Source organism: Macadamia integrifolia, chromosome 11 (assembly GCF_013358625.1).
Source record: "Macadamia integrifolia cultivar HAES 741 chromosome 11, SCU_Mint_v3, whole genome shotgun sequence".
In the NCBI taxonomy this organism is placed as follows: domain Eukaryota; kingdom Viridiplantae; phylum Streptophyta; class Magnoliopsida; order Proteales; family Proteaceae; genus Macadamia; species Macadamia integrifolia.
Window position 1 is genome coordinate 3,509,608 of NC_056567.1, and position 27,211 is coordinate 3,536,818.

The 27,211-nt window shown below is 36.7% G+C and overlaps 3 protein-coding genes across 3 annotated transcripts; 1 reads left to right on the forward strand and 2 right to left on the reverse strand.

Annotated features, from left to right (window-relative positions):
* Positions 1 to 386: 386 nt before the first annotated feature.
* Positions 387 to 5,547, forward strand: LOC122092855. Its single transcript, XM_042663152.1, has 4 exons — positions 387 to 540; positions 640 to 722; positions 906 to 996; positions 5,244 to 5,547. Exons 1-4 carry the CDS (start codon positions 512 to 514, stop codon positions 5,272 to 5,274), a joined length of 234 nt encoding a protein of 77 aa, XP_042519086.1. The 5' UTR covers positions 387 to 511; the 3' UTR covers positions 5,275 to 5,547.
* Positions 5,548 to 12,651: 7,104 nt separating this feature from the next.
* LOC122092790 lies at positions 12,652 to 13,424 on the reverse strand. The gene has a single exon (XM_042663085.1). The coding sequence runs from the start codon at positions 13,356 to 13,358 to the stop codon at positions 12,954 to 12,956; it is 405 nt and encodes a 134-aa protein (XP_042519019.1). The 5' UTR covers positions 13,359 to 13,424; the 3' UTR covers positions 12,652 to 12,953.
* A 4,627-nt stretch (positions 13,425 to 18,051) lies between these two features.
* On the reverse strand, positions 18,052 to 23,543 carry LOC122094373 (cytochrome b-c1 complex subunit 7-2, mitochondrial-like). The gene is made up of 4 exons (XM_042665148.1): positions 23,339 to 23,543; positions 23,079 to 23,236; positions 21,710 to 21,757; positions 18,052 to 18,451 (listed from the first exon to the last, which is right to left on the reverse strand). Exons 1-4 carry the CDS (start codon positions 23,430 to 23,432, stop codon positions 18,383 to 18,385), a joined length of 369 nt encoding a protein of 122 aa, XP_042521082.1. The 5' UTR covers positions 23,433 to 23,543; the 3' UTR covers positions 18,052 to 18,382.
* Between the last annotated feature and the right edge of the window lie 3,668 nt (positions 23,544 to 27,211).

Genomic DNA, 27,211 nt, shown 5'->3' on the forward strand with positions numbered 1-27,211 from the left:
ACTCCAAAATTCATTAAAAAAAATCAAAATTTGCATAGTTTTGTATACATTTGTTTGGAAAGACGAAGCCAAACTGGACCAAAAACCAAAACCAACCCGGTTACAAATCGATTTAAGAAACCGTAGACAAACCGAAACCAAACCGCACCGAAATCGAAATCAAACCGAAACCGGAATTTCCTTATTGGTTCGGTTTTGGTTTCAGCTTTCCCACACCGAAACCGACTCAACCCGAACCGAAACCTAGCCGGACCGACCGATTGACACCCCTAACACCAGCCCACATGTGACCCCAATAAATAAAAATAAAAAATAAAAAATTGGTCTGGTCTGAAAAATGAAATTGTGCTGTTTAGTCATGACTCATGACCCTGAACTTTGCTTTATTTACAAACACAACCTTTCTGAACTCTATGGGCGGCTTCTCCATCTAAGAATCAAACCAATACCGCGGCCCTGGAAATCCAATTGCATCCAAGAAGTCCTGCAAGAGCCTTTGTTTTGCTATGCCATGGCGCCACCGTCCAATCCTTCCAGTGGGTAAGTTTTTAATTAATCATATTTTGTTTGCTGCGCCTTTGATTTTTCAGATTTCCTCTCAATAATTTCCATGAAAATCGATTGTTGTTGTTGTTGTAGCGAGGTCGCTGTGACGAGACAAAAGAAGGGCCCTCCTTTCAAGTTCTTGGTACCTCTTATGTACGCTCCTATTCTTCCGCTCAGTAAGTTTCCTTATCCTCTCTTTTCGCCTTTGCCTTCTCTCAATTCTTTCTCTATTGGGTTTGTCTACTAGGATTTCTGGTGCTGTGAGTGTTTGATTCCATTGAAAAATAATGGGTGTTTTCAAACATCCCAAATGTAATATGTTGCATCGTAATATTTGGATTTGGTCCCTATCCTGACAGTAAGAATCGGTTTGCGGAAGAACCCAGTATTGAGGGATCGATTGTTCGTTGGTGTCTTGGCGGGCGGTTTTCTTCATGGATCTTACTTGGTGTATCCTTTTGCATCTTGGGTTCCACTTGAATTTTTGGTTTGCTTGTTACTTTGTTGGACTCGTTATTGTTTTCTTTGTTGTTGAAAGCAGTGTCGTCTTGTTTTTTTCTTCTGTTCCTTAATTTTTTTATTTTATTTTAAATTTTAATATGGTGAATTGCTCTTACCTGCTTGACTTAGTATTCATCCGATTGTTGTTTATATGTTTAAATGAACGGGAGGAAAATGTTATTAATGGTGTTTTTTCCCCCCTTTCTGTGATACCTTGTTCTTGATATTTTATTTGTAGCAATTTTTGTTCTTTAATCAATGGGAATGTGTTTAATTGAAAACATGAGATGTGTTCTGATGTACAACAAAAAACTCAGCCTTATCCCAACCTTTTGGGGTCGGTTTCATTGATCCAAACCAAACAAATTAGGTACAAACTAAGGTCTAAACAGAAAAGGGGGATGAAGGAATGGGAAAAGAGGGATAAGAAATGAGATGATGAATGAAAATGGGAAAAGATGAAAGGAAAGATGAAGAATACGAGATAAAAAATGAAAGATAAAAAGTAAGAGGTAAGAGGACAACCCAAGAAGACAGGAGAATCTCAGTTAAATGGGGTCGTCGAAAGGGATCCTTGCTCTCCAATATTCTTTATCCACCGTCATACTTGGTACAAGACCCCAACTACGCATGCCATTCCTCTTACCTTCTCTTATGGTCATTTTAGGCCTGCCCCTAGCTCTTTTAGCTCCTTCAATTGGAATCATATCACTTCTTCTTACTTTGATGTAAGTTTGATTTTACACTAGGTAAACATCCCTGGTTATTCAACTCCGAACCAAAACTCAGATCTGATTCCCCGGTCAAAGGACCACAAGATAACTCATAATTCAGGAAATAGGGCTGAACTGATGAAGGACAGAGAACTGACATGGTCTTTTGGGCCTCAAATCAGGCCCTTAGACACATGATAATAACCCTAGATACACCCTCTCAAAAGATGGCTGAAAGAAAACTTGAAGATGGGAAACAACACAACAGTCAAACCCTAGCTGGATAAGGGTTTCAGCAGAAATTCAAGGGAGGGCTGTGGCTCCTTCAGGTGGCCTTCAATGGGGCTGGCCTATTGGTCGAAGGTCCTTCCTTGGACCTAGATCAAAACCCTAAAAGGGCCTTTTGGTCAGGCCTTCTGTTGGGGAGATCCAGTGGGGATCGATCAGGGCTCCAAAACCTTGAAAGCTGAAATCGAACTGGTGGTATTTGGGTGGTCGTCAATCTGAACTTCAGGTCTTCAAGAGTCTTCAAATAACACTCAAAAAACTCTCAAATCAGTAGGATAAAGGGGAAATAAGAAAAAAGAAAAGGGAATTCAATGGAGGGGTTGAGAAGGGTGGAAGAAGTGTTAGGGAATGGGTATCTTATCCCTCTGCTTTTGGGCATCTCACCTTCTCAGGTAACAGCTATCTCAGCATGAGTAAACACTCTAATTCATATACTTCAATCTTCTTCTTCATTATAATCATTGGCTTTAAATAGCCTTACATAAATTGGACATAAAAAAATTACAGAAAGGGCACTAATGGACTGAAATAAGACTTTCTAATTTGTGCCTAACTTGCTAATCAAGTTTTAACCAAATTAGAAACTAACAAGATATTGACTTTGACTCATAAAAAGAAACTAACCTAGGACACAAAAATTAGAAACAAACTTGACATAAAAAGAAACAAACCCTAGTCTATTAGCTGAGATCGATGGTTGTTTGGGCTCCACTCTTGAAGCTTCTTTCTCCCCAAAGTTGTGGGCAGCTGTATGGGACTTCTAGAAGATTTTCATGGGACAAAACTTCGCTAAGAAAAGATGTTGTTTGATGAAAGAGAGTGCCTTGCTGTGGAGGGATCCAAGAATGGAAACAAAATTGGAACTTGGGGTGCTGGACAGCTGGATCGATGGTGCCAAACAGGGAAGCTTCTAGGCTCCAGCTGAGGCTGATAGTGATATGGGCTGCATAGGGACTGATTTGATGGCCCCTATAGGGCTGGAAATTTGGCTGCAAAGCTGGCCCAGAATAGGCCAGGTATGGGCTGGTTCTTTGGGTGGCTCGATCCATCTACATCACTAGGCCTTCGTTGAACATGACCATACCACCTCAAACGACTTTCTCGGAGCTTATCATTGATCATCTCCCGAATCAGCGTTAATACGTTTATTCCGTATTTTACTTTATCCTTCCTAGTTTTTCACACGATCTTAACATCCTCATCTCATCCTCATCTCTACCACACATAGCTTCGTAGTATACAACAACAACAACAAAGCCTTATCCCAACTTAATGAGGTCGGCTACATGGATCCAAGCAAAGCCAAGGAAAAAAAGGTGTTAATGGAAACAGATTAGTAATCACTAACGAAGTAGAACACCGCTAAAGTGGGTCCGCTACCTGGATCCTAGCCCTCTAATCTGTTATATTCAAGACCATACTTGGGACAAGACTTAATTTGTGCATGTCTTTCCTCACAACCTCTCCTATGGTCATTTTTGGCTTGCCTCTAGCTCTTTCGGGACCTTCTATCTGAATCAGATCACTCCTCCTTACTGGTGCATCCCATGGCCTTCATTGAACATGACCAAACCACCTCAAACGCATTCTCATTTCCACTTCCCCTAGCTTATCAATTTGCTGCTTCTTAACGGCCCAACATTCCGACCCGTACATTATAGCTTGGCGCACAACTGTTTGATAGAATTTTCCCTTAAGTTTTATTTGGGAAACACTTGTCACACAGGACTCCAGACGCACTCCTCCACTTTGTCTATCCCACTTTAATCCTATGTGATACATCATCCTCTATATTGCCTTCTTTATTAATGATAGATCCCAAATATCTGAAATAGTTACTTTGCTTTACCTCTCTTCAATAGTCACCGCGTCATTATCTATTGTAGAGTGACTAAAGTTACATATCACATATTTTGTCTTCGATCTACTTATATTAAGGTCACTTGATTCCAAGGCTGATCTCCATCGCTTTAGTTTAGCATTGAGTCTTGATTTTGTGTAATAGCCCAACATTCTGCCCCCAAAATCATAGCCGATTGTACAATAGTCTTATAGAACTCTCCTTTAAGCTTTAAAGGGATACTCGGACATAACAATACTCCGGTCACACCTCTCCACTTCATCCATCCCGCTTTAATTCTCTACGAACCATAGTCCTCTATGTCACTTTGTTTACTTACAATTGATCCCAAATATCTAAAACAATCACTTTGCGGTATCTCTCTTTCCTCAAATTTTACCATGTCATTATCTATCATAGTGTGACTAAAATGAGATGTGTTCTGATGTCCCGGCAGAAAATCTTTTTTTTTTTTTTTTTGGGGGGGGGTGGGGGCAAGTAGTTTTTTTTTTTTTAGTTACCTCTTCAGCCATGGTCTCTCTCCATCATGATTGAGGTGAAGCTTCATAAAAGGAATCAGGTTATTTTAGAAAGGAGAGAAACAGTGACAAGGAGATAGAGAATTGCATGAAACAAAGCCTTAAATAGGATGAGAGAGACAAGAGGAATGGCGTACCTCGGGCATGTTGTCTCAAACTGGATCATGGCTTGAGTCTGGAAATTAAATTTGAAAATGTTTTTAGTTCAATCTCTTTGCTAACCCTACCACCCAATCTTTTAGACCTGATTCTGTTTCCTGCACTGCACTTTGAAAATTTATTTCCTTTTTTTATGGAGGCAGGAAAGAAGCTTGTCATCTACAAGTTTAGATGCAAATAGTTTTTAAAATTGACTGAGATGCAGTCAGTAAAGAGAAGGAGGGGGGGGGGTGAAATTGATTTTTCCGATCATGAAATTCTGTTACTTTCCATTCCAACAATATGTGAGTTTGCCAACCCCAAGGGGGTGGCCGATTTGGCAAGGGACCTTCGCCTCAGGAAGCATGTGGTTCTGAGTTTAACTCCTTGAGGCCACTCATAGAAGGGTGTTTAGTGCTCTTCACTACTTTCAGTGAAAATTGAGTGGTTTTCATTTAACCCCGGTATGACCCGGTCCATGCGGTTGTGGGGTCAGTATAGACCGGTGGGACTAGTCAGGCCAAAGGCTTGGATACCCTTTTTTAGCAAAAATAAATAAAAGGGACTTTTTTGAGCTGGTTCTTAGAATTGTTAATCATTCATAATTTGTGTGAATTGGAGGTAAAATGACAGTGCTATTGTTATTATGTTATCTGTTGCATTCCTTTACACTTTCAGAACTGACTTGTATGACATTGAGAGCAAGTGAACACGATGAGTGCGGAAGAGGAATCCATTTCTTTAGAGTCTTCTACAACTTCTTGGTTTGCATATGCTACTATATCAAATCTCTTTGGGTTTTCCCCATGATGGGAAGGTTCGGTTGCTTGTAACAAACTTGTTTTAATACTATTTGCCCATTTATGGCGGAATATTATTTTTTCTGCAGTTTGTTTTAGATTCAATTGTGGGAGAGGCCCAAACAACAATATATGGTGACAAAAATTGAAAAATTGCTATTGATAAGTTAATTAGTTTCTCACTTCTGGTGACTAGTGATAATGTAATATAAAATTTGGCTTGCAATGGTAGTTTTTCAAAGAACTAACCCCAAAATATATAGGAGCTCTGAAATTCATTTGGAGATATTGATGATTAGGGTCTTCCACTATGAACTTTGTTATGGTTGCAGTTAAAGTTTACTCAGATGGCGCCTGAATTGGTTGTTGTGGTATCAGGCACAGCAGGACATAATTCCAATGACTGGGATCACATTCTGGCTCATTATGCCTAATGCATCACAGGAGTGATTTAGTGGAGTAACAGGTTGGAAAATTAAGAAACAAGCAATGATTGTTGAAATAGATGGAGAACATCATGAAGAACAAATATAAGAACTAGTGCGTTTAGGGAAACTTAAGAAAGTCAAACATGTGACAAAATAAGGAAAGACTCGAAGGAGATGGTTTGCAGTTTATTCATATGCAAATAGTACCTGTTTTGGGATTTGTTGGTAGTGTGGTATTTGGTGCAAATGAAAGCCTTGAAAGGGCAAAGAGATGGATAGCATCTTTTCTTTGGACAGAAGGTATGATCTAGAGTAGACAGGTTGTGATAAGATTCTTTTCCCCGGCTGCTAATAGTTGTGAACTTGTAACAAATTGGGATGACAATTAGGTTGTTTAAAAATTGCAATGGGGTTGGTTTGTATGCATAAGGAGGTACTACTGGTTCTTCTTATATAAGAAAGAGGGAAACCTTTTGGGATAATTACCTGGGTTTTGGTGCAAATCAACTTTCAATTGGAATTTCCAAGCTAAACTCATGTGGAAGCTCCTATTTTCTATAACTAGATCTACTCATGGTTTGATGAAAGATATGTTTCATCATTGAGAAATAGATGAAATTTCTTGGTTGATAGTTTGATTCAAAAAATACATAGGTATATTGAAAGGTGAGTAACCTAGAAGGAGATGTAAACTGGATGAACCACTTGTTGCTACCCAAATTCTTATACCATTATCAGCAGAACCAACTGCCCCACTGCCAACAGATATCCCAATCTCTACTATTAGATTTGTTTCTGCTTCCTTTGGACCGGTGCTGCATTTGGATTTTTATGTATCTGCTCTAGTTTTTATGATTTTAGGGAGCCAGGGAAGAAACTAATCTTGGTTAAAATTCACTTAATTTTTTGGGGGGTAGAGGGGGTGGTGGAGTCAACTTTGTCAATAGTTAAATTCTTTCTTTCCATTCCTACATTGTTTGATTAAGGTTTTTCCGTACTGAGTTGTATGAGTCTTGGCGATTAGAGGAAAGGAAAGCACTTCTCCTAATGCCTTGTCTCTGTGTATATGGACTGATGTTGGTAACATGTTGTTGCTCTTGTTATCCAGTTATTTGTTGATTTTCTTACACACTTTGAGAGGTGACATTAATGATGTTGAGTGCAAATAAACAAGCTGAGAGCTGGTGGAGAATCCATTTTTAATCCCCTTTGTTTGAATCATATCTTTTAGGGAGAGTGGAAATACTTTTACCATCTCAACATGAGGGCATAATTGCCACTTGGCAGGTCGGCTAGGGCCTAATTATCACCGATAGATAGGCGCCAGCTTCCCCTCCCCTGTTCATATCATGAATGAGAAGAAAAGAGCAAGAGAGGCTACTTGTGTTCTTTGGTTTTGATTACAGAACTAACAGCTATGGTGGAGGTGAAGCAAGAGTAAGGGCGAACTTTTGATGCATGCGCCTTAGATCTACTTCTTGTGGTTTGGTATCTGCCCTGAACTTATATGCTTTTCTTTTATCCTTAACACTTGGAATGGGAATTGATAGTGGAAGTATATGGGTCTCACTTCATTAGCTTATTTCAAGGACACCATTATGAACTCATCACCATCAAATTTTCCCTTTTACAAGGGCTCCTAAGAACCCATTCTGCTCTCTAAAGGGATCTTAGAATCCATTCCGATTCAGTAGGAGAAATGGTTTGGATTGCAAATTAGTTTGATCTAGGGGAAAAAGGGTGTTTACAACATTTCCCTCACCCAAGATGAAGAGAGAATATCTTTAAACCACAACATTTGATGAATTCACCTGCTTAAGAGTCCAATCATAAGATCACATTGTGGTTGATAGATTGATCTAGCCATTGGGGTGTTAGTATTCCGTTTGTCCCTCTTATTTTATGAAGTTCGAAATGCTCCAGAGATTATTTCAAGAGTCCTATCCAACTACTAGAATCCATGGAATAAAAGATTCTCTCTTTGTTGTGGCGAATCTCTTCACTGGGCTGAAGGAAAAATCGCTCTCTGATATTTTACCTAAATGAAATCTTAACTGCTGATTCTTGCCAACTGAGTTAACAGTGAGAAATATGTGACGAGTTATTAATAAGGTTTTAATCGATTCGGTTTTAGTGTAGACAGTTCGATTTGATCTGGTGCAAGATTTTTTAGTTAAAATAAAAAATCAAACCATTTAATAAATAGTTTCTTATATTATATAATTGAAACCATTCATAAATGGTTTTCACTTAAACGGTCCAAAGAAATTTTTTGTCTTTGAAATTTTTGTGAAATGGATGTAAATTATAATATTAAATTGAATTGTTTATTATTATATATATTTTTTAATAATTGTTTAATATAAACTTTTTTTTTTATTATTGAAATGTATGTAAACTTATGTTGAATGATTTAAACTTACTACGTATATGTTAATCAATTTGGTTTATTTAAATGGTTAACCAACATTTTAAACTTTAAAACCAAAACCGAATCACGGTCTCAATTTTAAAATCAAAATCGAACCATTTGATAAACAATATGGTTTCGGTGTAAACAATTCAATTCGATTTTGGTAAACGGTTTCGGTTTCAAATTCACATCCTTAGTTATTAGTGCACATACAATTTTCCGTTGCCTTCCTTTGAATCAAAACCCTTAGTCCCTAAATATTCAGGAACCACATCTTCTTCTGCATGCATCCGATGGCAGAAGTGTGTGCCCTGGTGCTGCCAACCATCCAATGCATGTTGGAAAGGATTCGATATAAATATTGGATCTAGATCTTCTAGAACGTGGCAGAGGTGGCAGTGCATATTTGACTGCATAGAGCAGTTGGCACGAACTGCAACACATGAGCATGTGTGTTGCCACGTTTGCCGAATGTAGAGGTGCCCCATCCAAATATTACCCCCTCGAGGAAAAACCTTAATCCCTAAATATTTCAAAACCACATCCTCTTCACGATTGCAAGGGCTATGTGCCTTGGTGCTACCAACCATCCGATGGGTTTGGATCCAAATATTACCCCCTCAAAAAAAAACGCTTAGGCTGTGTTTGGTAGCCAAGAGAAGAAAAGAAAAAAAGTATAAAAATTGTTTTTTTTTTTTGGTTTAAGAAATTCTCTTTATGCTTGACATGTCTTAACCAAGAGAAGATTCATTTTTTGAATTTCTAAATTCACCTTGGAAATGGTGAAATTTTCTTTTGCTACCAAACAAATAATCTTGCCAAAAAAACAAGAAAACAAAAGAAAATATAAAAACTTTTATTTTCTTTTATTCTCTTCTCTTCTAATGGTAGCCAAACACAAATACTTTTTCTATTTTCTTCTCATTTCTTTTCTTCTCTTTTCTAGATTCTTTATTCTTTTCTTTTCTTTTCTTGATTACCAAATACAGCCTTAGTCCCTAAATATTTTGGAACTACATACAATTCAGTGCATCTGACGGATAAGGGTGTGTGTCTTGGTGCTGCTAACAATCGGATGCTTACTAGAGAGGATCCAGATCCAAATATTACCCATATTGGTCATGCATATTGTATACAGCCAAATTGATACTGATTTCTAAACCCTTACCGAATTTCTGTTGAATCAACCCTAGCTGGAATTGGATGTTCGCATCAAATCTGAACAGTTGGGAATTTATTTAGTGCCAACTAAGATAGCATGCCGAGGGAGGTTGAGGCCTTGAGGGGTAACTTATTGCCCAAATTGCAGTCTAAACCAGAGATTCAAATACCATCCAATCACAATGCCGAAGCCTCATATGAATTATATCATATAGAGGTGGGGTTAAACTTTCATAATATTTTGGATAGTATTGGAATACTCTGATTTTGGAATTTCAATAAAAGGAAATTGGGCAGTTTCTTTCCAAAGTATTTGAAATTTCAGGACAAGATGAAAGTCCATTTTGAGAAGGTAATTTACATTGTCACCCCCTAGAGAATGTCAATATTATAAGAACACCTCTTCTTTTTCACCAAATTAGACTCAGACACTTTACCATCAATCACTGTTAAGCGAGAAATTGAAATAACTATTGTACCCTTTTGACTAAAACAGCTTCATCGTCTTCAAGCCTCCGTCTTCACCTTGTCCAACTGTACCACCCTCTCTTCCAGAGCCCGTGATTGAAGTCTAAGGCACATATTTATCTGACAGTTCGATTTCATGACTCTTAAGGCAGATATGTCGCCGATGATGGTAGATTACAGAACTCTGGCAACAACGCCACGAGTCTTCTTGGATAGAATAGATAGTTTCATCTTTATTAGTTACCCCCTTTTCCCTTACTCGTGGAAAGAGAAGGGTTAAGGCTAAGGACCATGGGGTAAGGGGGAGGTGTGGATGGAATCTAATTTCTGGACTCACGTAACGATCGCCGTTGTTTTCTTCTTCGCATAGATGCTCAACTGGGGAGTATAAGGTAGACGCATTGGGTTACACACTCTCTCTCTTTAAACCCTGAAACCGCAAAGGCCACTTCCTCCAGAAATCCCGTATCCCCAAGATCAAAATCTGCATGCACCACCACACCCACACACCTATTAATAGAGCCCTAAAGGAGAGAGAGAGAGAGAGAGAGAGAGAGAGAGAGATGCAGCAATAGGGTGGAGGAGTAGGTGGTATGAGTGATCGGCAACAGCAAGATCAGAGGATGAAACCATCATCAGCTACTACAGAAAATCAACAACCACCACAGCAGCCTCAGAATTGTCCTCGTTGTGAATCTCTCAATACTAAGTTCTGTTACTACAACAATTACAGTCTCTCTCAGCCTCGTTATTTCTGCAAGACTTGTTTATTTCTGCAAGACTTGTAGAAGATACTGGACTCGGGGAGGAACCCTCCGAAATGTTCCCGTCGGATGTGGTCGCCGGGAGGGGAAACGATCCAAGAGACCCTCTACCGCTAATAACCCACCACTGAAATATTCCTCGAAATGATACCAGTTTTGCGTCCCCTTCCATGTCTCGCATCGCTTCTGGGAAGCCATCGGTGCCACCATCATCGCGTCGTTCGAAACCTCAACTAGTACAGGTGAGGAGACAATCGGGTCCACAGCAGGTGGGGTCGACGCTGGATTCGGAGGCTCGAGCCTATTCCAGTTTTAATCCATTTCGTCCAGTTTCGACGAGTTTGGATCAAAATGAAATGCAGGAATTGCGTGACCAGTGGCAGAGTTGGAACCCCTTCTTCCCAGGTTCTACCCAGAATGGAGTTCAAATGCTGTTGGTGCTCCAAATTCTAGTTTGGAAGCTCTCTTCTTTCTGATCTCTCTCCATAGTCTCTGTTACTTAAATAAATCCCAATTTGATGAAACCAAAGAAGATCAATGCTGAAGGTTAAGATAGTGTGGGAATGGGGAGTTATTAGATGGGTATTTTAGGTATTTCATATTTAATAAGGGCATTTTGATATGTTAAAAAAAATATAATAACTGACATCTACATATAAAAAATATTCCATAACAGTGATTAGTGGAGATGGGATATTCCTATAATACTGACATTCTCCAGGAGATGACACTGTAAATTATCCTTTTGAAAATCCCATTATTGAAAACAGAAAACAAAAGTATGACATGTAGGATCTAAATTTCCCTTCACCAAGGTGAAGAGACAATATCTTAAGCTACAACATTTCACTGGGCCTCACGGATCTTTGTACCTTGATCTACGAATTTAAGGGATGAGTCATTCTCATGTTAGCTTCTCCTAATCGGACGTTAAGCAGTATAATGTATGTACCAACTTAGATTTAAAAATTTTTAATATATTATAGTAAATCATTAACAATTTAAAAAAACGATAATACACTTAAATTACATTTAATAATTGATTAAAATCTCAATTTACATCCTATTCTATAAAAAAAAAATCAAAAGATATCCACTACATGGATTAAGAGTGGAAAAATCATAAAGTCCAAATGGCAGGCCACATCAAAAATTTTCTTTTTTGGTAAAAGTCCACATCAAAGATACAAATACCATTTCAATCACAATGACAAAAATCCTTTTTTTTTTTTGGGTACAAACTAAAGTCCCATTTGAACTGTCATATAACGGGGAGCTTTAATCATCCTTTTGAAGGAAAACTTTCTCCAATTGTTTATACTAATCCTTCTATGATCTAAGCCTTTTGTTTTTTTTAATTTAATGTTAAACTCTCATGTAATCTTTTACAGCAGTAAAAATTATATAAAAAAAAAAATCATTAATAATTTTAGGAGACAGTTTCTTTCCACCCATGGTCGAGAGAGAATTTATTCACCGTAAAGATCTAATTCTTTGATAATCAAAGATATAGATATTTTCGATCCATACTAGAGAAGATGGGAGTTTATGATGACAAAGTCAAATCTCACCAATGGTGAAGATATTCTTCCTTCTCCATGATTAAGAAAAAATTAATCTATAATTTTACACCTATTTTTAAATCATAAAATATTGAATCTTATTTCAGTATTATTTGTATTACAACTATCATGAGACATCTAAAGTCATAAAATTACCTTACGAAAAAAAATAAATAAATAGTCATAAAATTATGAATGACCAGTGTTTTCTAGGTGGGACATAGTGGCCCCAATGTCCCCCTTCAGAAAACTTTATTCCAATTACAAAATAAAAATGGGAGAAAAATCTTTTCTTTGTGTGACTTAAATATAAAATATTCTGAAATTTCACTAAATATTTCAGATCAACTATTCATATATCTTTATACACCACTTGACTCTTTTAATTCATTGAATCTGAATCAAATCACCATTAATGCAACAGAATAGTCAAAGGCAAGTGTATACACAATTATTTTCACACAAATTATGAAAAAAAGAGAGGCAATAATTCAAGCAAACCCCAAAAGGTAGATTTCCTCAAACAAGTTCGAGTCTTAGATTATAATATTGTACACAATCAAGATCATCATCGTCATCAGCCATCACTTTAATTGGCAGACACACACACACACACAAAAAAAAAAAGGAAAGGAAATTCGAAGTTCCAAATCTCCAAAGGAGTAAAGTCGACGGATTTGCAGGAGCAAAAGTTAAAAAAATCCTACCTTTCACCCTTATAGAGTCATACTAAACCCTAAATCGCCGGAAAACCAAAATCAGCCGGCGCCGGGAACCATGACAGCAGTAACGCTACTGAGAAGATCGGTTCGGAAAGTCCGAAGCGAGACGAGACGCGATGGCTGAGTGGTACATGATGTCGTGGAAGTTTTCGGTCTCCACGGTCATCAACCGAAGCTGTTTCGCCTTCTCCTCCGTGAAAGAACCTGGAGCGAATCGCGATCTAGAACCAGCCGCCGTTCTCTCCGGAAAGGACACAGATCCGTCCCTCATGTTTGCACAGCCAGAAAGATCGATGATGTCGCCGTTAGTTGTGGTGTTTTTGCCGTCAATGTAGTCGGGATCAGAGCCCCAGCCGAAAAGAGGTGTCCACCAGTTGACGGAAGAGACTTTCCGGCGATTATTCTCAGGTTTTCTGTCGCCGGAAGATCGGATTCCGGTAGGTCGAAAGGAAAGGAGAGCAGCAGAGGTCGCCATTAGAGGGTTTGGAGATTTGGAATCTAAAAAGATGGATTAGTTGGAGTGGGTGAGAAGGGAAGGAAAAGGAGGCTTTTATTTCAGTTTCATTAAAAAGGTGGAAAAGTAGAAACGGATAAGATTGTACACGTGGAGGTTGTAACTGACACGTCTCCACGTCTTCAACGGATTAATTCCGGTTCGTTTACCGTCAATTCCCGGTCTTTACGCTTTTTTAAGGTTTGGTGGGGCCGGAAAGAGAAACTTATAGATAAGACGTTAGAGATAGAGATATGGCCAATTGTCCATAGTACCCTTTTTTTCTGTCCTTTCCTGGCTAGAATAGGACTGGGGTGGGGCCTTCACGTGTAATGTCTATAATGGTTGGTTCAGTCTTATATTACTCAAATTTTGTAAATTTATTTGATTTGTAATTCTCTTTAGTTAGATCTAGAAAAAAAATTATAAATAAATAAATAAATAGATCTAGAAATTTCATTTTAAGAAAAAAATCAAGAGATTTTTTTTTTCTTTTCTATATTAATTAGGTTTGGTCGGATATATTTGGATCGATTGATTGATTTTATCAACTGATCTATTTCGGTTGATTCAATCAGTTTAATCTCATTTTTGACACCCTTAATTCACGAGGATAAGTCTATTTTTTCTTTGTATGATAATATCGAATTATGGTGTGACATGATGTTTAACTAAAATTTATGGATTCACCACAAGCTATTCTTTATACAGATTCTCTAATCCACATTATAGATCTATCATAGCTTTAAGTCATATATATTGTAGCCATAAAACCTTAGATCTTTGATTTGTTACCTTTATTTGGAGAAAGACGAGACTTACGGTCAAATCGGGACATCATAAAAATTATTCTTTACTTCATGATAAAGCATAAGGCCATAAACTATTGATAGAAATAAGATTAAATGAATAAAAGTTCAGAAGATAACTCATTGGGTTATTAATAATTTATTTTTGTTTCTGTAATGGATCAATTTTATTTTTTTCACTTGTAATGAGCAAAGAATCTCTTTATTTATAGAATATAATATTCCTCCTAAGGTAGTGGGAAAGGTAGTTTATTAGTATAAAACGAGACAAATTATTATGGCATCCGAATTGTGAGATTCCTTCAACTTATGAAAACTTGTGGTTAAGGATGGAAGAAAATTTTCACCTTTATTAATGTACTTTTGACCATTCAATAAAAAGTTCTTAAATGAAGTTTATAAATGTTATCCATTTAATAGTGGAAGGCAATGTTTTTAAAAATTATAATATAAATTGGAGTCATTTATTTTTATATATTTTTTTATTATTCTAAATCTTTTGTTCCCATTGAAAGTTAGGAGAGTGCACTACAATGTCTAAATTATTATACACATACTTAGGCATACATGAGATGTGAGTGGATATAGAGGTACTTGATCAAATTAGACTTTGAAATTTGACATATGGCTAATCCAAAACATATTCTCTCTATCCAACATTTGAAATAGGTAAATCACATAATAAATATATTGTGATATTAAAAAAAAATAATAGACTACTCTGACAATAATAATTCACCTTTGCATAACACTAAAAAAAAAATGAAATAATGAAATGACTCACTTATAAAGATATTCCTTTTCGACAGAAATAAAAAGTCCTTACATTATCCTAATATTTACCACTTCACATCTAGAGAGGTCTTCTTATATAACCCTAATATTTTTCCACTTGGCATATGAAGAGAGGCCAGCTTACATCACCCTAATACAATGGTTCAACCCAAAAAAAAAACCCTAATACAATGGCAAATGCACAAAGAAATTTGACAACTAATTGTCACCCACTATGTGTGGTTCCTTGGATGAGGACATAGAAAGAAGAAATTTCAACATCCATTTTTTGTCCTAGTAAACATAAAAAGCATTTTACTGAATGTGAAGGTTAGTTTAGTCAGGAAGAAAAAAGAAAGATATTAAGAAATGGGGATATTTTGGGTGTGACAGGGGCGCACAGCACACGTTTTATGTGCAAGGTACTGAAAGGCTTTGGAGGGATGCATGGAGATCTAGAATACCTAACAAAACGACACGTGTCACATCAATCATCGTTTTCTGCCCTTATCCTCACATCAGAACATGTGACAAGTGGACACATGGAGTGTGTAAAGAGCCGATTTCAACGCTTCAACCCACGGGACCGGCCAGCAACTTGCCTTTCCCTAAAAGCTAATAAGGAAACAAAACCCTAATGTCACCATCTACGATTCCAAATGGACGATGATTATAGATGAATGAGAAACTTCCTGAGTTTTTCTTCCTTAAAATCACAACGTGATCGGTGGTCCCATGCATTGTGTATCACTCCCTGATGTATGCGTTTGGGAATCTGACCCTTCTCCCGAGCACTAAGATTGCGTTTGGTAATGTTTATCTTTTAAAAATGAGGTTTCGTGTTGAAAATGAAAATTTTAATTTTTGTGTTAAAATATATATATATATTTTTTAATAAAACTGAAACAATGGACTATCTTTTGACGTTCTGTAATTTCTCAATTTTTTTGCTTTTTTCATCACATTTAAAAAAAAAAAAAATGAAACACACCATAAATACATCAAATACTTTATTCCATTTTTCGTTCCTATAAAAAGAAAAAACTTCAGAAAATATTTTTTCAGAAAATTACCAAATGCAGCCTAATTGTTCAGGTCTGCCTATTATTTGGATGGTCATCATGAACGCCTTTGTTTTGATTGATAAAAACACAGTCGATGTATAAGTGCTTGGACACATGTATATCACCCAAATAGCTATAGACTAGATCTCAAGAGAGGATCCAGATCCAACCCATCCTACGACAGGAGAGGGTTTTATTTTTTATTTATTGGTGTTTGACTTCTACCATGGGTCGTCCGGTTGATCAATCGTTTACTTTTCAATGGATTGGATGCAAGGATCATCAGATTATGTATGCCCGCAGTTCCATTGAACGGTCTGGATTTAATGAAGAAAATCTATATAAAGCAGAGAGGCAGGAATGACGGTGGAAAGTGGTGTCGTGGTCCTCGTGGGAGACTTTACTTTCACGTGACTTGGTATAAGCATAAAAAATATCGATGCCAAAACTGTGGACTAAATCCATGGGCTCTAAAAAAAAAAAAAAAAAAATGCGTTTTGTATTAATTATTTGGAGAAAAAAACCGTGTCTGCCTAGGCATGGCGGGTGTGATGGGATTCGCGCGATCTTTCATTGCCTTGCACATTGATACACTGACTGTGCACAGTGATACATTGATTCCCTCACATGGTAGAGTCGTGGGAAATCCTCTCTCTTATCTTATTCACGCTCTTTTACTTTTTGCTTACATAAGTATAGGATAATGCTATTTGTCCATCTGAGCATAGTTTGAGGAATTGAATCAGATTTGGTAAAACAATCTGCTGGCACCTTCCTATGTCTCTACTTCCCCTATGAAATAACAAATCTGCCCCAATTGTGGGAGATGTTTTAAACTCAAAAAGCATTAGTCATGCTCTCGAACAAAGAACTCAATGCCTTAATTTAACCATAATTTAACCACCAATATCTGGTATATGGGGTATGAATCCATGATATTGGTACCAACATCAATCGGATTTAGATCCTCTATGGTGCACCTGGACGTCTTCACGCATCCAATGCCTATAAAAATGCCTTGGGCTCCATGCCTAAGCATTTTCGACCGTTTAATGCATGCAAACACACTGTTGCGCCATAAAGATTCAATCCACATAAATTGCATGATATGGGCACCAACATCAATCACCGTCAATATCAATACAAATCATATCATATCGAGTCCAAATCAATTGAAATTGTGAAGAAAAACATTTTTTTTTAATCAATACCACCGATACAGCATATCAATTAGGTATCAATAACTCTTAAGATTGAAATCTTCTCCAACATCAATGACCCTCCAACGATTCATCCAAGAACTAAGAAGGCTTAGACACACATCCCTAGGTATTCACAAGTATCATAACTCCCACCCGCTATCGTTGAAGGTCCAACTTTCTCTGGTCCAATCAAAATGTCAAATCTGATGGATGAAAAAATTCTCCTCCATGGGTTAAAAGAACAAAGTCCATTTTCAGATCATTAAGAATAAAAAAAAAAAAAAAAAAAAGTGCAACAAAATAATTAATTAAAGGCCCACCAAAAGCTGATGGTGAGGGGACCACCCATTGAAAAAGCAGTCCTGAATTCCTGATCGGGTAGCCCAAGGGCATCTTTTCTTCGGGCTTGTTACCAACATTGCAGCACCTTGGGAACCACTTTCAAGGTGATCTTATTAGCAAATTGGATCGTATAAATGGAAACAGTTTGCTAGACCAGCTTGACCATATCAACAGGAAAATAATACGAATTTATTTGTTAATTTTTAATTTTTTTATCGTGATAGACCATATAATGGAGATTTTTAATAAATCAGCAATAGGATCCACCCTAGGGTTGTGAATGAGTTACATTTCAATATTGGTCTATACCAGATTGGAATCCTCTCCATCGACTCCCTCCCTCCTCCCTCAAATCAGACACGTGCATACTGTTGTATGATGCCGATCAACTGATTCTATACAACCCTAGGTTTTAGGCTATGTGCATGTGTCTAGTTAGAAAAAAGAGTGCTTGAAGAGGATCCAGATCTGGGCTAAAACCATGTCCACAATCCAAGAACGTTTAATTTGAAAATATCCGAATCTAGCCCAAACAAATATGACTTGCACAAGTTGATTAAACAGCAAAGTTAACAAATGCCAGATGTACATTATTAGTAGTTGAAAGCCTACCAAGATATGCCAACAGTGATGAGCAAAGCAAACCACGTCTGACAAACATCAAAGGAAATAAACAAAAGCCATATAGTTTTCTTCTGAGAAAAATTAAGACGAACCAATTTCTTAGCTTGCAGAGTCGTCCACTGAAGCTTCTGCCAGAAATATTATCCTTATTTCCTTGGATGTTCTGATCAACAGCTGCAACTTAAATACAATTAGGGGATGGTACGCTGATAGAGGGGCAATGCTCCCAATGCCTCGCGTTCTGCTCTCTCTTTCTTCACCTGCAATAGGTGGAAATAGCACATATTTCATCTCAATTATCAATACTTGTCCTTGAGCGCTTAGGAGAGGAAATCTAGACATTCCTTTTCAAATGATTAGATTAACCCCTTTTTTATACGTGTGATATAAATGAAAGCCTCGGCTGTTACAAAAATGTATAGTTGTATCATGAAGAGGGCAGATATTCAATTAACTGCTCACTGCAGGCTTAGGCACCTTGATCATTGCAATGTAGAACAAACATGTACTAAATCAAGCATCACAGTCTTTACTCATGAGTGCAGATGTAGGTCTATGGATTACAATTGGAAGCTTCAACACTTCATGGCAGTAATATTTACAGAAATTGATAAAAAGGGGAACAAATAAAGCAGCGGCACCACTGAATGTTCATTGCAACCAAGGACAGTAAAATTTTGCATTCTGACCATTCAATTTAAATGATCATACCAATATCTTCCAGCAAAATTTTTGCTATGGAAAACCAAATGCTAATCTACATAAATCTAGAAGACCATGATTATGGGAAGTAAACATGAAAATGGCAATGTCAATCTCCGTCCATGGATAGATGCGTGTGAAGTAAGAGAGAGTGCATGAGATATGATGCAAAGGATATATGAGTAAGATAAAAGCATAACCATATGGAGGTCTTCACACACAGGCATGTCAAATAGTCGGAAGGATTTATATCAGGAAAAGATTTTGCAGGTGGACCAAACGGTAGACATCTCATTCATTTGAGAAATGTATGGGATAACATGGCCATCTGACCATTGAATAGTAAAGGGACACTTTGGATTAATCTGGATGTCCCCAAGTTTTGCTAAGCCATACCTAGATGATTGGCTAAATAACTACATGTCCTGCTTTTAAAGGACACCATGACAATATATGGGGTTTTTTTTTTTTGGGCTAACGACAGGTATGCCTGACTAGTCCCGTGGGCCAATACTGACCCCACAACCGCATGGACCAGTTCATACTGGGGTTCAATGAGAACCATTGAACTTTCACTGAAAGCAGTGAAGAGCACTAAACACCCCCGTGTGAGTGGCACAAGGTGTATCTAGTGGGGGAGTTGAACTTAGGACGTCCGAGTTTACGACTCGTACCAAATTCGTTGCTCAACAACTGCGCTACCACCTTGGGTTTGCAATATATGGTTCATATCTTGTAGAAACGGCTAGTTATTTGTTTGTTTTTAAGTTCTTTATTAGCTCTTAAATTTAGTTTCTATTTAGTTATATTTAAATATTTGTAATAGCCAAGGTTCCCCCAAGATTTTATCAATATGTAATTGTTGTCTCCTCAATGAGGCTGCTGTAACATTTGGTGAAGGGTGGGAATCCTTGGGATCAGTGGGATTCTGAACGAAATTTATAGAGTACAGGTTACTCTTCTATCTTACTTGGTGTGTCCATAGCAAACTGTACTGGTGAGTTTCGAATTTCTGTGCTTGGTGTTTATATTCCACTATTAGTCAGTGAATGAGAGGGTTTGCTGCCGATAAAGAAAGCCTAACAGACTAGGATATAATATTGCTTTATTGCTGAAAACACTCACTGGTTGAGCTCTGTTTTCGGAGTGTTCTTTTTTTATCCCCGCAACCTGTAATCAGCTATTACTCTTAATCTTGCCATGGGTTACTAGTATGATTTTGGGATTAACATTTATTTGGGGTTTCCACACTTAAAGGAAAAAAACCTGGGGCGGGTGCAACGCTCAAATCATTGGTCCGGTACACAATGTAGCCTTTCCCAAGCAAGATGCCTAGTATTTACTGCTAGCCTATCAGCCAGAGCCTAACCGGGAATACTTGTATAGACATTATGCAACTGTTCATGTCATTGCAGCACTTTTTTTTATTGAAATCCGATGATGAACCAATAACTCTATTTGAGCTAGAAATATCATTATGTTAACTAAGTACGGCAAGGATATGATTCATGTATGGTATTCTGTGCTCAAAAGTGAGAAATCCAATCTGAATATACAATACTGTTGCCTTTTTTCCAAGTACGCTGGAACCTACATCAAGATGGCACTAATTCTAAAGCTTCATAAATAGTGTTCATCCCAATTCCCGACACAATATGAACTTCACCAATTCATTAGTCATGTTCATGAAAGTTGTTCATTTATAATGTCATGACCACTAAACCCGAAAAACTGCTCAAGCATATAACAATTTTCCCCTGGAAAATTTGAAGACCATATAGAGACAAAACTGTAAAGAAAGAAAGGCCATTTCAAGAGGACATATTAGAACTCAGAAAAGTGACTCCAATATCCATACATCAGGTGACATGGCATTCAAATATATGATTGGTAGATCTATCTGCTCTGCAATTTTCTTATCTTACACTAGGAAAACAAGAAAATGAGAACAAATAAAAAGAAAAGGAAATTTCTTGAAGGGAGTAAATTTATTCCTAATCCTTACTTTCATGACTCTCCACAGCAACTAAAATGGACATTATTTGACAGTTAATTTAAGGCACTACATTCTTGCAAGTTCATAGGTTTTGTGACTCCTTTTCTTGTATTCCTTATATCTTAATCATTTGCATGGTTCAAAAACTTGGCGATATCTAGCCGAAATCTTGGATATTTCGGCATTTTTTTTACTGAAACGAAATAGCATACGAAACAGAAGTACATAATTTCAGTCATATTTCGGACATTCCGTTTTCAAATTTCATTCATTTTGGCCCCAAAAAATACACTATTTTGTCAAAAATTCTGCCATCTTGGTCATTTCATTTCGTTCATTTCACTAATTCCAGCCACTTTAGCCATTAGCCCCACCCCCCAAATGGCCAGGCGAAACACATGGAATAATCTGTAGAGTTTCAGAGAAATTTCGGTGGTTTTGAAACCACTGAAATGAAACGAGTTCTTGAACCTTGATACGTTCTCATTTCTTACGTAAGGCAACAAAAAATCTCTACATCACTTTATCTCTCTTACTTAGACCTCAAGAGCCACTGCAATATATAACACGTCTCCGTTGATGGTCATCAAATAAGTGTAGTTCACATGTAAAGTATGGTATCTTTGTCTTAAAAGACAAATACATAAACAAAGTATTAAATGACAAAACTTTTCCTCCACAATCAACTTTTACGCAAGGAAAAAGAAAATCAGTAGCAACAGTAAATGCAGTTCACATCTCAAAACCGGAAAAAACAAGGCATTTATTCAAAGGAAAAAAAAAAGGGCAGAAGTGAAGTTTCATTAAAAGGACCACTTACAACTGCCAGCATATCTTGAAGATAGTACCTAAATGGGGTCTGAACTGCCTGTAAAGAATGAAAATATAAAGTAAGATTTGCAGGAACTGCACATTAACAATTCCACGAAGAATTTTAGACCTTCCTGTGAAATAATCATATAAACAATAACAAAATGGGATAATGTACTATACCAGTTTCAATACGAAATTTCATTGCAGGAAGATGCTCGTAGGTAAGGGATAATAAGAATATGGTTATTGCTGACCATGTTAGGGAATAAGAAATCAAAAGGTAAGCAAATTCATTGTGGGATTGCTAACTGCAACCCAAACTCAAGTGTCAGATACACATATATGACTCTCTCCCCTTTTCAGAAAATTATAACAGGTTTCACTCAACTACATAAAAGCAGAGTAGTAAAATAGAGTGTATAAGTGTTTGGAATACATATATATGTATGTTCATTACATAAAGAACTCCTAATAGAAGGGTATAATTATTCTTCCTGATTACAAGTGTTAGGCTCTTAAAAATTATTTTATGCTTAGAGTTCAACAAAAAGCAATGGAGCAGAATAGCTCCAAGGATATATAACATTTCGTCAAAAATTCAAAAAATTAAGGGATCTAAAAATTTTAGTAAATCAATTATAAGCTCAACAAAACCAGAATTAGATTTGCATACCAAGAAGGTAGCAAAATTTCAAAGAGTAATGGATATTTCATCGGGTCTTAGTTTATCTCTATTATATGTTACAGTTAGTTTCATAGACACCAGCAATAGAGAATGATTGAAGAATGATTGAACATTCAAAAACATAGAGAAGTTGCCGTTCCTTGGAAAATCCTAAGAAAATATAATCCCCTTTCCCCAACACCTCTCAATGAACAAATATAAATTAACATGACTGGAAAGGAAAGTGCAACAAGCCTGTGATAGTATCGGAATGTGATGGTACTGAAGTCAACCTTTGTAAGGCTCGAATCCAAATGGGGACATATGAAATCAATCTTATTTACAGAGCTCAAACGCCGTGTTTGAAAAGAGCACATAATGGACTCTCTATTCAAAACCAGTGTAACTACAAGAAGAATTAATCCATGGACCACCGTTTGTCCCTCAAATCCACAAAAAAAAAAGTTGTGAATTTTACATTTTCTGACAATTGTTGATTCAAAGTTGCATTCTTAAAAAAGGGAGGTCTCATCTCAACTCTCAACAATACGACAACTATGACCGAATCGAACGACACTGACAGAACAAATTAAGAAAAGAATAACAAGATCCACACTGATCCATCGAACCGAAAACATAAGCTAACATAATAAAAAGACGGAAAATAAAACAAAATTTGAGATCCAAAAAGATAACAAGAAGAAGGATAGACCTGCATATCTTCAGGAAGGTATTCGTGTTTCATGGAGAGATCAATGGCGCGCTTGAGGCGAGCATTCCTCGCATCGACAATTTCACGAGGAAGACGTGCCAGTGCTTCCTTGATGTCCAGATCTTCCAGTGGATCATACAGGTCGTCGTATCTGAGACCTATAAGATCCAAAAGAATATCGATTCAACCACGATTGAAAACGTTAAAAATGAGAAAAACAAATGAGATTTTGAGGAAGAAGACGATGAATAAAACCTCACCGTATTTCCTCAGACGATTGGAAACCGTTTTCATGTGTAGTGCAGCGAGCCAATTCTTCCTTGGATTTAAGAAGGATTGCAAAAATGAAGACATGGCTGAGAAACTCCTCTCTGCAAATAACCCTTTCCCCTTCTCTCTCTCTTTCGCCGCGAGCTCTCGCTTTGCCTATATCTGTCTCTCGCTCGCCACTTCTCTGGAAGAATCCCTTACCAGTTAAGCACTTACCTCAGTCAAACATCTCGATCAAGACCGTTCGATCTTGGGCCGTAAGCTACATGGGCTACGGTAAGGGTTGTTGCACATAAGCCAGGCCCAGCTCAAGTTGATACACATTGGCCCAGCCCAACAAAAAACCATTTTAGAAAAGATTCTGTCATCTGCACAATACTAATGAATGTCATCATCAATTCCCGCCCCTATAGTTAATAGTATAAAATACTCTTATCTAATTCAATAAAAGTGTCAGATCATGTGGATGAAAAAATTCACTATTCACCATTGGGGGTTTTAAGGAAGAAAAGTGATCCTACTACTCCAATGTATCTATTGAGCAAATGGAGGCCCAAATTTATCAGGAAGCCCATGAGTCAACAATACTTTAGGCTGTGTTTGGTTGTAAGGGGAAGTGAAGGGAAAGAAAGTGAAATTTTTATACTTAAGAAAAAAATATATGTAATCATTACCCATGTGACTTTAACATTAGCTTCAAATCATTCCATATTTGGTTATAAAATTTCACTTTACTTTACAACAAAAACCTTTGCTATAATATGTAAAATAAAAATTACATGTAAAATATAGCATTATTAAATATGGTTAAAAAAATTAAGTAGTTTATTTAATCATATAGGATAATGATTATAAGCATTTCTTTTTAAAGTATGAAAATTTCACTTCCTTCCCTTTAAATTTCCATTGCAGCCAAATGGAGCCTTAGGAAAAGTTAATGAGCCCCATGTAAATTACATTTTGTGCTAGGGCTAGGGGTACTATGGGTGATCCTATGTCTTCAACTTAGGGCTATTTATTTAGGGTGTCAATTGGTTCGGTTCTAGGTTATCGGTCTGGTTTTTTAATGGTTCCAACATTAAGTGGTTAAAATTAGAAGATCCAAGATCATTAACCAATTGGTTGATTGGTTTCAGTTCTTAATCGGTTCCAAGCAACCTAAAAATAAATAATAACCTTCCAAACCACTCTATTATTATTATTATTATTATTATTATTATTATTATTATTATTATTTTGAGTGTTGTGGTTTTGTTGGACAGACCCATATTTCCCCCTCTCAAATCACAGAACTAGTCCATATTATCTCTTGTTTTATATTAAATTAATAAGTAGGAACACCAATACCCTCGTAAATTAGAATTCTTTAAAGGCGTGTTGTTAAGTTAGCATTCCCAAATGGACCTTTAAATAATTAACAGCTGATCTTCGGTAAAAAAATATATGAGACAAGAGTTACCAATCAAAATTGAAATTCTAAAAAAATTAAAGGCTTAACCTTAGCTCTCATGACCTTAAGAGTTATATAGTGTATACAGTTAGAATGTGGATTTTTTCCGGTTCCAACTGTTCTGAAACTTGTTAAGAGACCAATAACATAATCGGTAGATCTAGAACCACACCCATAAGCTACTGGGTGGATGGGTTCCTATATGATTCCCATTTTTAAGTCCATATGGGCTCAGGGTCGATTTGGGCCCTTAGTGAACCATGGTGAGCCAGGATCAGGCTTACATGGGGCCATCTCAAGCCTGAATACCATTTGAAAGAGAAAATGGAAATTGATAAAATAGAGATCCGGAACTTAAAATAATTCACAATTTAAAATTCAAAGACTAGCCACCACATATTTTTTGGATTACATGCAGTCCACTGCTTAAACAATAAAAGGGTAAATGCTTAGCCCCATCAATGAGCAACCTTGAAGGTCAGCCCAAGCCCACTTGGTCAGCCTAAATCCAGTTGGACCATGATTGGGCCGAACATTCAAGGCTTTTTTATGTGCTTTTGTAATGTAAAGTTGTTGACAAGAACAATTTAAAATAATCAGGGTGTCAATTTAGAACCGGAATTAGAATCGAAAATCAGAACTGAATCAAATCATATATAAAAAAAAAAATGAGGTCTCAGTAGGTTGAAAATTGTCTGTTTGAATCGAACCCAATAAAATGTAACCTGAACTAAACCTAAGGCTATGTTTGGTTGCAAGGGAAATTAAAATGAAGAGAAGTGAAATTTTCATACCTAAAAAAGAAATGTATGTAATCATTACCTCATATGACTATAACATTAATGTCATATCATTCTATATTTGGTTATAAAATTTCATTTTACTTTGCATAAAAAACTCGTTGCTATAATATGTAAAATAAAAATTACATGTAAAATGTAGCATTACTACATATGGTTAAAAAATTAAGTAGTTTATACAGTTACAATGAATCGCATGGGGTAATGATTACAAACATTTCTATTTTAAATATGAAAATTTCACTTCACTTCCCTTTAAATTTCACTTACAACCAAACGGAACCTAAATCATACTAAACCCTACAATTATGTATTTTTGTTGAGTTGTGTGAAATTACCTAGGGCCTATGGGTCAACTAGGATGACAGAAACAGGGTGGGACTTGAACTCCAGACAGAATGTTGCTTCAACAAGCAGTTCCTACGAACTGTGCTAGGCAGTTGTTGACGAAATGAAAAACTTTGTTGAGTTATATAAAAAAAGATGAAAAATATCACATTTAACATTATGGGACTGGATTTTGATGAAAAAGTTTGAACAAGTTAAGCCGAGTTAGGGTGAGTACGGCCGGCACTGAGATGATTTGAATCAAAATCAACTTAAATAAATGAAGAACAATCTGTACTTGATTCTGAGTTTTAAAACCTTGATAATGCAATGTGTGAAAATACCCAATTTACAATCATTTATAATGAATTTTAAAATTGGGTGCCGCACTTGGAGCAGGAAGAACTGAAGCCATTAGATTGGGAAAGCACCATTCATGTTTTATGATCTCTAATGACTCAATTACTAATATGACTAAGAGCAAAAAAATCCATCATTAGTTGGCGCATATGGGAAATTTCAGATTATCCATATCTAAAAAACGTTGCCAAATAGGAAGAAGAAGAACAAAAAGAAAAGGTGTTGGGTGTCTTTAAAAGAAAACTGGTCCATTTCTCAGTGATTCCTGTGGTTAGGGGTGTCAATCAGTCAGATTCATTTGGGTTTGTTGTGCCTATTTCTGTTTGCATTGTGATCTGTCTGCTTGGACTTTGGGTTTTAATAATGGGTCTTAAACGGGTTAACGCATAGTTAAAGTTTTGCATAGACTAATTGGCTTAAAATTTTAAAATTTTAATATATTTATTAAATCATCAATAATTTAGAAATAATTTATACTTAATTATATTCAGTAATTGATAAAAATATCGATATATACTTTATTCTACCCAAAAAAATCTATATATACCTTACAAACAGTTGAGCTGAGTTGGACTTGTAAATGGTTGGGCCGGTTGGGAATCGTTGGGCTTACACTATGCACCAGGAATGGTTGATCATAGATAGACTGGGCTTGAGCCCGACACATTTATTAATTGGGCTGGTCTCAGTCAAGCTTTAAATGGGTCGGCTCATTGGACCTAATGGGCTGGGTCTAAAATTGACATCCTTAGCTATGGGTGTTTGAGGTGTCTAAAAGAAAATTCTTTTGAACCATGTGCCAAAGAAAAAATGTAGAGATCCGGAGAGTTATAGACTTATATTGTTATAACCGTTTGTTTAGATCGTTGATGCTTTCATATATTTGAGGAGTTGTCTCCTCTTAAATGTTGTAAAGTTTTAGATCA